Source organism: Homalodisca vitripennis, unplaced genomic scaffold (assembly GCF_021130785.1).
Source record: "Homalodisca vitripennis isolate AUS2020 unplaced genomic scaffold, UT_GWSS_2.1 ScUCBcl_9055;HRSCAF=17417, whole genome shotgun sequence".
NCBI classification, from domain to species: domain Eukaryota; kingdom Metazoa; phylum Arthropoda; class Insecta; order Hemiptera; family Cicadellidae; genus Homalodisca; species Homalodisca vitripennis.
Window position 1 is genome coordinate 7,607 of NW_025785172.1, and position 13,891 is coordinate 21,497.

Genomic DNA, 13,891 nt, shown 5'->3' on the forward strand with positions numbered 1-13,891 from the left:
TAAACAATCACCTCAGTTATATAATAACACAACACAAAACACAAAAATATTAGAGTACACAATGGGCCTAGAACAGGCCGACCGCAACGCGGGAACCAAGACCAAAAACAACCGAAACGGAATGTGACTACCACTGGAAAATGCGGCAAAGATTCAACCTGTCTCGGACGAGTAGCTGAGCTACACTGAAACATGGGAGAAACAGTTACAGCCAGGCCCACTAGAGGGCCGGCCGCACTGCGCGCGCAGCCAAGCCGGCCCACAAGTGGGCCGGCCGCACAAAATGTGTTACAGTTTATTTTTCACTGTAAAAAGGTTTTTTAATTCTCTTTGAAACTTCAAAACTTTAATGATAAAAGCTATTTAAAATAAGGCAAAATCAAGTGTAATATAAACAATAATTACTAAAACGTAACTCAAAACATAAACATAACCTTATTCAGGCAATTTTCAAACAAACTCTATGACACTGTCTTCATGGACACTCGGAAGTGACTTTCATAACTTTTTTTTATTAATTTTAATATCTAATACAACTTAGAAACATTTTAAATTAATAAAAACGCACAATTATATAATTTAAAATATGCTCCGCTACCCGTCATGACACCGAGATCGCGATCGTAGCGAGATCCCTGGCACTCAAAAGGGTTAAGATTTATATATATATATATATATATATATATATATATATATATATATATATATGTGTGTGTGTGTGTGTGTGTGTGTGTGTGGAATAAGCTGAAACATTGGAGCATTGAACAATCTGACAACATGTAAGTGTTAATGAACAATCAAAGAAAGTAAGCTCAATGATTGTGTTAATGTTACATTTTTTAATGTGAAATGAGTGCAATTAAGGGTCTTAAGGTTCTGCAATCTAGACCTAATCTTCTCTTCTACTAAATTCAACAAGTAGGACTGTTCAAGTTTGATTCAAACTTTTTATTGCCCATTTACTAATAAGCAAAGTGCAACAAAATATAAAGGGTTCTAGATTTTTAATTTTTAATTCACCACTGTCTAAATTTGGTTGATGAGTCATAGTAAATTAATGATATGATTATTCATTGGTACATTGTGAAATAGATAATACAAAAGGAAAGTATAGTTTTTGTATGCATTTTTAAGATTTAAAATGTAACCCATATTTAATCTTTTCATTTTTGATTTGTTATTGAGACTAATACTTGAGTATTACTTCTAAATCCAATTCGAGCTATAAATGGCATCGCTCCAACGCCTTTGTAGTCATTTCTTCCACCAGTTGTACAGCAATGGCTGCCCACAAGTCCCTTTGTTTATGGGTTCAGGACTGTTGATGGCAGATGTTGGACAGCAGACCAGAGGTTTCATCCCCTGAGTAGCCACAAGTTATCTCTCTCAATCTGGAATTCAGAAATAGTATTTCCACATCACTGTTAACTCACTCTTAAACAATAGAATTACATGTAATTTTCATATTACAAACTCATTATTGAAAACATCCAACCGAATAACATGTTTGCAATGTCAGTGGATCTAATTACTCTGGGTAAGGGTAAAATAAATAGAAATCCCCAGTATATCCTGAGTTGGGATTGCCATAATTTTATTTTATAAAAGACAAGACACAGCCAGGACAGAATTGTTCAGAAAGAATACATATCCACACCTAAAGAAATAAAAATACATATTTACTGTGCTTTGTTTTGTCTTACAAAAATAAAATAATGTTTATTTTTCATAAATAATTAAAAGCTAAAACAAGATAAAATATAGTAGCAAGACGTGCTAATATATTAATAAATTTATAATATTTATAAATAATAAAACAATTATTTAAAAAAATTGTTACTCATGCAACTACTGTCACAGATACAATAATTATAAATAATAATTCTAACCTAACAATTTAAAAATGTTAGAACATTTTTATTTAGAAAATACCATTGTTCATGGATATTAAAAAAGTATTTAGTATTTTTTTAAATAAATGAAGCACTGTATTGCTATAGTTTTGGTGAACTAGTGGACTTGACTTTGGCACTTGGATATTTTGTTTATCTTCTTAAACAGTAATTTTATTTCCGGTTCCTCTGAAAATGCTGTACTCCCCATGAACAATGTTCTTAAAAATTTGAATATTATTAACAGCGTAGTGGAAGTATTTGTCAACTCAATGAATATTGGCCATTAAATAATTCAGGTTACTTTCATTTTTAATCAGCCGTAAAAAGTGTTTCTAGAAAATGATCAATGGAAAAAGTGTACTATTATAGGCACTGTCCCAACATATAATTTCAGAGCTAATTTTAGAACCCACAAGAGCATGATGAACACAAGTCAGCACTCAACCAGGACATAGCTGATGAAGTATGAAAAACTTCCTGTAGCTAGTATGGATCTCATTTTACAATTTATTTATATGTTTCCTTTCAAAAATAAGAGTTCATCAATAATTAGTACCAAATATTTAGTACTTTTAACCCTTTCTTTAGAGCTTTAGGAATGTTTGCTTACTATAGAAAATGGATCCATTAATTTTCAGAAAGAAACACTCTTGAAAAGCTAAACTCCTCTGAGTGATGAAACTGTTGAGAGAATTATATCTCTGAAATTAGACATGTGCAATGGTAGATGATGCACCCTTCTCTGAAAACCAGATTGAAACAAATTCTGATTATCCTCATATCAGACATCTTGATGGCAGAGAGTTTACTGTGTCTTCTCGACATGTTGTACCTGCATACTGATCTGTTCTTAATATTGAAGGACAGTTAAATTATTATCTGGAGTTTGAAGAGCGCAGTAAAACCCAAGAAAAATTAGGACCAGAACAAGTGACAACCAACTCTAAACAAGAAGTTGTGATACCAAATGTTCAACAAAGACAAAGACGTGATAGAAGAAGCCCTATCTACTCGTGTGACTATATAACTGATTTCTAAATACGGGATTATTGTGGTGATATCAGCTGATCCAGTCAAATTCAGCTGGATACAAAAGACAGTGTATTGGCAGATCAGAATGTTCTTGTTCACTCTTTTTTCATCTACTTTTGTGTACTGTAGTTCTTTTAGTTCAACAAAGCTTAATCAAAGTTGTAATAATGTTTTAATTACATATATCATTATTTGTTTTTACTAGAGGAAGACAAAAAAATTGAACATGAACAGTTGACTACAACAACCGTGCATATTGGACCTTCTGGCCAAAATTTATTGCCTTTTTAGACACAAGGAAAATTTTCCAGATAAAAGGCTAAAATTAAAAGATATCTAAGACAGACCAAGAAAGGTGCAAAAGTAGTGTAACGTCATCAAAATCTGGTGCTTTACTATATTGTAATGATAAATGGGCAAATAAACAAACTTTGTTGTAAGACTTTAAACTATACAAATAAAAGAGAAAGAAAGATTCGGCCAGAAAGTACAATGAGAACAAGTGTGATGGCCAGCATGAATTAAGTTTTTAAACAAATAAAAATTAATCAACTTTAAATGGCCAATCACCATTATTTCTGGGAATCAGAACTGTACCTTAACAGGAGAACATTATTTAGCAATCTCCAACTATTATAATTAAGTATTGAAATAAAATGATCAACCAAATTAAAATATAACAATATGTTATACAAATTTGAACTATGTTGTGATTCTTTTTTTTTTTATTTTGATTATCTTCTCAGTTTTCTGGTTCACTCTCACCTATTGACTGAAGGTTATATACAGTGAGGCTGATAAATTTAAAAATTATAGTTTTATTTGCAATGTTTTGACAGTATGTACTGGAAACCCTAAAAAATAGCCATGACAGTGGGTGCTTAAGTCTAAAAACTTGTCTTGAATTAATTTTAGTAAATAACTTGATATTATTATTATTCAGTACATACAAACAAAATAAATGTACGATGAAGAAAGTTAACAAGCTCTGAAACAGTGGAATCATCCCATGATGAAAAGAGATTGATCCAGAGCTGGAGACCTGGCATGCGAGGTTAAAATACCTTTAATTTGACCGTAGTTTTTCTCCACCACTCTCACCCAAGGGTTAGATATTTTGCCTCAAACACAAAAACACCTCTAATTACGGCTTAGAAATGCAGAAATTGGTTTATATCTTTCCTAATCCTAACTCTTTCAGGAAATATTGTTACACTTTACTGTAAGGCTTTTCTACACTCCTACTTCCACAGCAAAAAATACAATTCAAACATTTTGTTGAAAATAAGAAAAGGCTCAAATTGACCATAGGATCTAGGGACCCTTTTTCTTTTAAATCGTAAACCTCCTACAGTATTTTTATGTATGTGAAAGTATAGTAACAAAAGCAAAATAATGTACTAAAATGCAAAAAAGCAACACTTAATAGTACAAGCGTACTTGTGAAGATATGGATAAGTAACGAAACAATGATTCATTTGATCTAAAGTAGACTCATCTACAAAGTAACAAGGATTTCTAAATCAAAATTATTAAATATCTATATTATATCTATCTATATTAAATAGACTATGATGTATTAAAAGTTGACAATATTTGTTGTAGTATTGTCTTCCTTCATAAAAAACTCAAAATATAAAGTTTTTTAAGTTAAATAAAAACATTATAGTCTCACTTTCTTTATTTTATGATACTTTCATAGTGATTTTATATGTGTATGCCAATTTTTAAATGTGGTAAAATAATAGTATGTGTTACAAATCTATGAACATGCCATGACACAAGCTAACTATAGTTTTTTTAAAATTAGTTTTAGAAATTGAACTTGTGATAAAATAAGTTAATTAGAGGATGATAAAAAAAACTTTGTGAAACAATTAAAACCTGAATAGAATTACTGTTAGATTTGGATTTTCAGTGACTTGGGGCTAAATTGTGTATATAACATAATAATAATCAATAACAATTTTGATTTAAACATACCAGTTCCATGTGTGGTTAGTAAACTTTTATGAGAGACCATGGGACTAAATAAAAATTCCCATCAAATGTTTTATTTGATCCATTTCAAAATAACAATTATTATTATTTACATGTAATAATTTACAACTGATATGTTTGTGATTTTGTATAAATATATTCTTTTCACGCCTGCTTATGATACATCGTCTCTATTAAGATATTAATTATTAAATTTACCTGTTATTAGCTAAGCAATTTTTGTTCATAAGTTGCCTTACAAGCTTACAATTTTTCAATAATATACATTTTGCCCCTGATCCACATGTGAAATCTTGCTTGGAGTCTGTGTAAGCAGCGGAAGTCAGCTTCTTGCTGTCTCCATTTGTAACAACAGAAGTCTCTCCATCCACCAGCAGGACTTCTGTGAATCACATATCTCATATTAAAACAAATATTATACAAAGTAGACATTGCTAATCATAATTTGATAAAAACGGTATCATGTTTTCAATAAAAATAGAATATTTTGCATAAATGTTAACCATTTTAATAAAATGTTGATCAAGATTGGATCATACCCAGAATCATAATTCAAATTTATAGAATTTGATTATACCCTGGATCAGTCTGATCACATTTTTGATCCATATCATTTGATTAATATTTGGGAGATATAACATTGTTTTGTGAAATGGATTAGTACATGCTAGTTTTGGTTGGTCCACAGTCAGCCTGTATATGCTCGGGGAGCGAATGTGTTACATTACTAAAATTACTCTAGTTATAAATTTTTATAACAAAGTAGAGTACGCCAAACCAAGTGTTATAGAAGATCAGATGTCAGAGTCTAGTTAATAGCCCACTGTTGGTCGCTGTATGTAATTATTTAGACGTGGGAGTTTCATTATTGGGCTCACGTTGTTTGGTACTGTGTGTCGAAGCTCAAATGTGGATGTGTTGGATGTAGATCATTACGTTCATTTAGTACCCACAAGGTTGATCGTTATGTAGGTCTGGGTATGAGTTATGAGAATAACAATCCTATGTGGTCTTGTGAAATAAGTTCAGATGAAGGTCAGGTGGTCAATGTTATAAATTGTCACACGTTAATGGTGTTGTATGATAATGTTTAAATGTGTGGCTTAAATTTAACTGACTAAATTCTTTAACATAATTACACATAGTTTACTTTAATAATTACCCATGTGATCTTGTGTAGGTGGTCATGCACATGATTAAAGTATGTTTCTATCCATATAGGCCCTAGCACAGTCTTAATATTTTACCATACTCACCGTCATCAATATCTAATTTGGGTTTTCTAAAAAATTATCCGCATTTTAGTTTACATCAAATTTCTTCATAGGCACATGTACTTCAAACACACCAGTTTTGGATATTTTTCCCAAAGTTACCATTTATCACAAACAGAATTCACGTATTAACACCTGTACTCAGTTTGTAACTTTACATCACTACTTCACAAATTTGAATATATGATTACATTCAACTCAAACGTCTGCTCTTTCACAAGAAGAAGAGTGACACATCCTTACACTGTAATGGCCAAAGTCAAGAGAAGGCTTGGCAATTGCCCACAGGGATGAGGTTGACAAGACGGAAGTCGTAAGTTTAGCCTCTTACCTAATCCACTATGTGTAAATTTAATGTTTGTTAATAACCGTTTATAAATTATTAATTGTTTAGTAGCTATTACAGTTAATTAAATTTGAATGTAAAGTTGACTTTTCTTTTTCTTTATTAACTATTTTAATCTTACATGTAATCAGGTGTTTAACATGGACGATTCTATTTCCGCTTACCAATCTTCCCGCAAACTATTTGAAAATTGAACTTGAATTGAATTGATCTGTTAAGAGTGTTGTTACAGGGTTGAGTTTACATGAAAACATTTCAAATCTATAGATCATTTCAGTCTTGAGATATACTGCGGACAGATAGACAAATAGACATTCATACAAAAAAGAAATTGACATGAAAGTGATGATTCATAAAACTCGTTCGACATATCTTTGCCACGATTCATTTAGATTAGTGTTCATTAAATTTGGTTTGTATAATGTTTAAATAAAAAATATCTACACACCAAGTTACTATAAAATTATGTTGTATGTATTAGAATAGATATGTTTATGTCATACGTTTGAATCTCTTAAGGGTGTACCTGTTGAATTTGTTTAAAAATTTATTTATTCTGCCAGTTTCTCGTTGTCCATCATGGTTACCCATAAGAGCAATGTAAAAAATATTCGCTAAGCTCAGCCAAACCCCATGATGTGACATGTGCCACCATCAAACTCAGTGTTTCTCATATATAAATGAAGCTTCATGCACAATTTCAAGTCTATTGGTCAGTTTGTTTTCAAATTATTGTGCGGACGAACAGAGGAGACAGAAAATTATATCTTTCCAGCCACATGAGTGATAGGCTTTGCTAAAGCTCAGCCAATTAAAGAGGGCAAACACCCAAGTTTTACCTGTATGTTAGGTTTTGTTAAAACTCAGCCAATTAAAAGAGGGCAAGTGCACTTCACACAATACAATATATGCACAGTTCATATTTCCAGTTCTTTTCAACAGCCTGCAAGGTAAGGAGGGGTTTAAGCAAAGAAATTATCTTATGTTTAGGTTAGATTACTATCTGGATTTTGGTACCCACTGATATGTTCTTAAGGTGGGATTGATTTGATTGATTGGGTAGGTCTTTTATTATTTTGGTTGTGAAAAAGTTGTTGATGGAAGTGATATTGTGGCTTGCAGACTATTGGTTGACAGCTTTGTCTTTGAATGTTTTTCATGTAAGTGGCCATTCATGTGAGTGTGTTTCCACATTCCATTTATTTCCAAGAGATCAAAACCATTACAACAAATTAATTAATGACATTATTAAATAAATTAATAACAAGTGATAATAACACAAGTAAAATAAACAAATAAGTATAAAACAGTGACAGTAGTCATAGTCCATAGTCATAGTCATATCATCTTTATTATAATTTCTTTGAGAAATACAATGGTGTCATAGATGCAAATATTAACAATTTTATAGGTATCTTAAGATTAGGTTTTCCAGTTGAGAAACTCTTCAATGGTATAGAAATGTCCTCTCCAGTAGCCATTGTCGAGCTTCTTTCTTGAAGTGCCGCTCCTCTGTTATTGCCTTAAGGTGATTTGGCAGCAGGTTGTACAGCTTTGATCCCGTATAGCTGGGTTTCTCTTCATACAGTGCAAGGTGATGAATGGGCCAGTGCAAAGTTGTTAGCGTTTCTTGTATTGTAGGGGTGTGTTTCTCCTAATCTTGTAAGATTGCGGGACATGGCAAAGCAGATAACTTCGTGTATATATAACGACACCACAGTAAGTATTTTTAGTTTCAGGAAAAAGCAGCTCTACAGGAGTCAAGTGGGTTTAGGTCGGCCCAGTATTCGGATGACTTTCTTTTGTGCCACTAGAACACGTTGCAGGTTGTAATGGGAGGAGTTACCCCAGAATTATTATCCCATACCTCAGGTGGGACTCGAAAAGAGAGAAGTAAGCCGTTTTGGCTGTGTCCATGTTACTAATATTTTTTATCCGCCTTATGACATAAGTGTGTTACTGCTGAGCTTTTTGATTAGTTTGGTCAATGTGTGGTGTCCAAGTCCAGTTTATTGTCAATGATAACTCCCAGGTACTTGGCTTCATAGCTGGCTTCTATTTCTGGCAGACCTGCAGCTTCTGTATTTCTTCTTCCAAAAGTAAGTTGTTGGGTTTTTTTGTTCGTTTAGCACAAGGTCATTTTGTTGACAGTACTGTTTTGGCCAGGCTTAAAAAGACACATATGATGTTATTTCAAGGTCTTGGACTTCTTTTTTTTGCCACTAGCATCGGCAGCGTCATCCGCGTATAAAATTACCTGACAGTATTCTTCCAGGCACCTGGGGGAGGTCATTGCTTGAACAGTATGTAAAGTACAGGACCAAGAACCGAACCCTGTGGAACACCCCTATTTAGAGGTAATGGTGTTGAAGTTGTTTTGTAGATGGTGTTGTTCTTTTTGTATGTTATTTCTACCATTTGTGATCGTCCCTCTAAATAGCTTGCCAGCCATTTTCCTGCCATCCCTTTAACACCCATGGCTCTTACTTTTTGTATAAGAAGGTTGTGACCCAGGCAATCAAAAGCCTTTGCTGAAGTCTAAAGAGCAGGCTAGTGACCTCTTTTCCTTCTTCTCTCTGGTCAATAATGAATTCTGCAAGTTGGATTAGGGCAGAGGTTGTGGATCTTCCCTTGAGGAAACCGTTGCTGCTGGCTGGTAATAATGTTGTGGTCAGTCAGGTGTTTCATCAGTTGGTTTAGCATGACTTTCTCGATCAACCTTTGATATTGTTGAGAGCAAGGATATTGGGTCTGTAATTGCTAATTTGGTCCGATGGTTTCTTTCTTAAGCTTTGGGTACACTTTTGCCAGTTTAAGGGTTTGTTTGTGGAAAGATACCTTGGGAAAAGGATTTATTTATTATGTATGTGAGAGGGGATGTCAGTTCTTCCTTACAGTGTTTGAGGATGATGGAGGATATTTCGTCAGTTCCGGCGGATGTTTTTGGATTTCAGGCAGGAAATGATATTTTTCCACTTCCTGGTAGTTTGTGGGCTGTAGGATAAGTTCGGGGGGTTCGTCTCCCGTTTGGTTCAAGGGACCGTTGTGTGCATGAGTTTGATTAGCATCTCCTAGAGTCTTATCTGCTATTGTTGTGAAGTAGTGATTGAGTTGGTGAGCCACTTGATGGGGTTTTTTAATTAGTGTCCCGTCCATTAGTAGTTTTTATGGGTTCAGCTATTTTGTTGTTTCTGCTGTCTTTCACGGTTAACTACTTTCCATAGTGCTTTTTGTTTGTTTTCAGCATTTTGAATAAAATTAGTGGTGTCTTGTTGTTTAAGTTGTTTTAGTTTTAAGTCGTAGTCTTTTTTCTTTGCTGCTGTTAGTGCTTTGTCCTCTTCTCCTCCTCGGAGTATCTGATTATTGAGTGCCTGCAGGTACTCTTTCTTAAGGTGGCAGACATCATCATTCTTTATTAGAGATGATTTGAGTTTTTCCCTTTGGTCTGGATTTTTTCAGGGGGCAGGCTGTATTGAGCGCTGTAGTAGTTTTCCCAATAAACAAGTTGTAGGCCTTGGTCTGCATCTGGGGGAGTTTGTATACATTGTCCCCATGACCTCCACAGCCAATAGGTGCTTCAGATAATTTAAAGTTTTCTTGAGGTAAAAAGTCTTCTATGAGTAGAGCTTGGACAGTTTGCTTTTCTTGGTTTGCAAGTTGATGGTGCAGAGTTGGGCACAATGATCTGAGAGACCAGTGGTAATCACTTCAACATTTATATCCTCCCCTGTTCACATTGGAGCACACAAAATCAATGGAAGATGATGAAGTGTGGGTGACTCTCGTAGGTGGAAGGTTTTGAGTCGTATTAAGTTGTGTGCCGTGCTAGCATGATTATCAAGTTTTTTCTTGTTCTTTGTTTCTGCAAAGTCCGTCCACATTAACATCTCCCATTATGATGGTTTGGGCCCTCCAGGTTGGGACCAGATCAAGAGTGTCGGATAAGATGTCCAGGGAAGTTTCTAAATTTCCTTCAGGTGGCCTGTAACACACCGAGCAGGTTTATGGTTTTCATGTTTATTTTTAAGCTTATCATGTAGAGTTCGCATGTAAGCTCCAATAGGTTTGTTTGAGGTGTTGACAATGTGTATAGTGTTTCCAAGAGCCTCGTTTGAGTAAAAGGCAACTCCTCCTTTTCTAGAGTTTTTCCCTGCAGAACCCACCAACCAGATTATACCCAGGGAAGTCTTGTATTGCGGAGTTGATCCATCCTTGAGACCATGTTTCAGTGATGAGCACAATATCAGGATTGAGGTCTTGGAGAAGGTGTTCAAGTCTATTTGACTTTGATGCCAGAGAGTCAAATATTCTGGTGTAGTATCTTTAAAGCCTTTTCTGATATCTTGTCTTCTGGAGTGGGCATGTCCGGGTTGGCTGGAGAGTTGACAATTACTTCTGCTTGCTGTTTATTAAGTTGTTGTGGTCTAAAAAAACTGTAGGGCGATTTAGCAGGACATCCGACCTTGAAGAGCGCCGCGGGGGGAGACAGCCAGCCCGAGGTTGGGGGTCGTTGGTCCAAATCCTGATGGGGGTCGGCACCAGCGCATGGGAGCCGGTTCTGGGGATGGGTCGTCACTGTCAGTCCCAGCCATAGTGTTCAGTCATGTGGTTCTTGTAGAACATGATGTGTTTAGAGAAAAACACCTCACAGGTCTCGTCTCTAGCCCTTGGCTTTGAGTTTAGGGGTGGGCTTTTGGTCTGTTTCATGTTAGGCTTTAGAGATAGCACTGGGGCAGTCTCTGTTGGTTGCTTATGCAGGGAACCAGATATTGATGCAGCATTTGCAGCCTTTTGGTTTTGGTTATGCTTTCTGTTCTTAGCCATTTGCAGGGATACACTGAAGTGGCTTTTTGCAGTGTTGGTTCTATCTTTGTTAGAGTGTGGGCACTTCGCCGGTCTGGGCTGAAATTCATCAGCGTCGTGCTGCAGCAGGCTCTGTAGTGCTTTGATAGAGTTCTCGATTTGGTCTTGGCGGGTTTTTAAATTGATCATATCTTGCATTAGTGAATGGTCATTACCTAACTTACAACTACGGTCTGTCATTTCGCAATTGGTTGGCAGTGGCAAAGGTTTATCTCCAGTGGGTGGGCATGTTTGTGTGTCAGCATGTCTGTCTGCATCTCGGTGGATTTCTATTTTGTTTTGCACTGTTTTCTGGTTTAGTTTTTAGTGTTTTTTATAGTTTTTTTCTAGACTTGCAATTTTGTTTTCATAGTCTTTGATGAAATTGCCATTGGTCATTGTCGTGTTCTTCGTAGAATTGCTGTAGTTGTAATTGTTTTTTGTTTTTCTCTGTCCAGTTGAGTTTGCAGGTTTGCCAGTTCTTGGTGTAGACTTTCAACTTTATTTTGGCATTTTTCTTTATTATTTCCTGTTTTCTCCAGTTCTTCTGTGGTGGCTTGTCAGCTCTGCCTCGAGTCCTTATGCACTTCTCAAGAAGTTGAGCCTTTTCTTTTTTTAACTTTATATTCTCCTGTAGAAGGACGTTTCCTGCTTCAGCTGCTAGGGTCAGGGACAGACTGAGGTCAACTTCGTCAGGGTTTTCTAAGTTCTGAATTTTTTCCACGATGGTATGAGATGTGTATTGTACGTGGTCTGATGGACTGTCTTCTTTGTCAGGGTGATTTTCATGCATGCATAGTGATTGGGGGCATGTCACACTGTTTGCATTTCCAGGTAGTGTATCCAGCTTTCATTATCTTTTTGAGTTCAGTGCTTGTCATTCCAGCGCATTTTGCATGGAACCAGTGCTTGCAGGGCCCAGTGCAAGCAATTGATGAGTACTTGGCTCCTATGCCGCAGGAGCCACAGGGGTAGTTTGACATTGTTGTATTTTTATATATTGGTTATATCTAGTATTTATCAATCACTGCTCTCAGCTAACTGCCATTGTGAGTAGGCTAGCAATTTATGACAGATGTTCTGGTTATAAAACGGTGTGTAGTTGTCCAATTACAGCTTTGTTCTGTGTAGTTTAAGTATAGTTAATTCATTAGGGTTGCCCTTTAGCAGTGGTCAAACTGCCAATGCAGATGGACAGACAGTTTTTGACAGATGTCTGGTTATAGTTGTAATGAAGAATGGGTATTTTAAATATAATTCATTACAAATGCCCAAGTGTTTGCTCTTTAGCTTAGAGTGGTAGTAGTCTGGTGCTCTGGTTGATGAAGGATGTCAAGTTATTGAAGATATTAAAGAGTTATTGAAATATTATTTGTATAATATTTCTGGCAGAAAAGAAATACTTGGGAATAGATATTAAGTTAGTTAGGAATAATAGTTTAGGGATTGCAAGTAATCAAACTTGTTCGTTATCAGATAACACAAGATGTATTAAACAACCTCGGTCAAGTTTTCAAGGTCAACACAATCAAGATAATAGTCAAAGCTTTATCAATTGTCAATGTCAAAGTTCGGTTGTGCTGTGGTTGGGGATGGAATAATCTCAGACAGGAAAACTACCACAGTTATCAAATGCCAGGTTATAACTTCTTGTCAAAAATAAAACTAAGAGATTGTTAATACTACTATTTCCTTATTGGAGACACTGGAAGGAGTGTTAGTTTTTAATAAAATCTCCTGTTAGTAATATAATAACAGGAATAGCAAGAAACATTTCTAAGCCAAAAACAACAAATAAATAGAGTATATAATAATTGTGCAGAATTCTATTCAAAAAGTTTATGTGGTTCCATAATATGCAACCTTTTCTCTGAAGCCTTATCATTGGACTGTTGATTGCGTAGGAAGTGGACACCACCTCTCTTGCAAAGAGGGCCTTAGATATCTGTCCTTAGATATTGTGTCGGAAGGAATTTTGAAATTGATTTTCCCCAGAAAAAGCTGGGTAATCAAGGATTTCATTTACAAGCTTATGTAATAAAAAAATTAATATAGGTGAAGCATGTTGATTCAAGGGACAGTAAGTTTAGTAATGAAGAGAACTCATGTAGTGGTGCATTTAGATACTTATATCCAAGGTACACACCAACGAGTCTTAGAAACCTTCTCTGGACTCTCTTGTTATTATCCCTCAGATACCGCTGATAAGTGGACAAACACCACACAACAATACTCTAAGTGATGTCTGATCATGGCAAACGTATATTTTTCAGACCTTTTGCACCCTCAAGGTGCAAAGGTCTGAAAAATACTTAGAAACTCTAAGAAGGAGACCAAGAGTTTCAAGCGCTTTATTACATGTTGTTTATGGTGTTCTCCCAACTAAGACTAGTGGTAAATGTCACCTCAAGATCATCGGTTTCCTTTACTCTCATGATCAGCATGTCCATGATACAATGCTTGAATAAAATTAGGACAATGGTGGGGTGGTAGTAATGCAA

General features: G+C 35.3%; 1 protein-coding gene across 1 annotated transcript; it reads right to left on the reverse strand.

Annotated features, from left to right (window-relative positions):
- Positions 1-1,312: 1,312 nt before the first annotated feature.
- On the reverse strand, positions 1,313-11,095 carry LOC124374565. The gene is made up of 3 exons (XM_046832758.1): positions 11,011-11,095; positions 5,127-5,310; positions 1,313-1,391 (listed from the first exon to the last, which is right to left on the reverse strand). Exons 1-3 carry the CDS (start codon positions 11,093-11,095, stop codon positions 1,313-1,315), a joined length of 348 nt encoding a protein of 115 aa, XP_046688714.1.
- Positions 11,096-13,891: the final 2,796 nt, after the last annotated feature.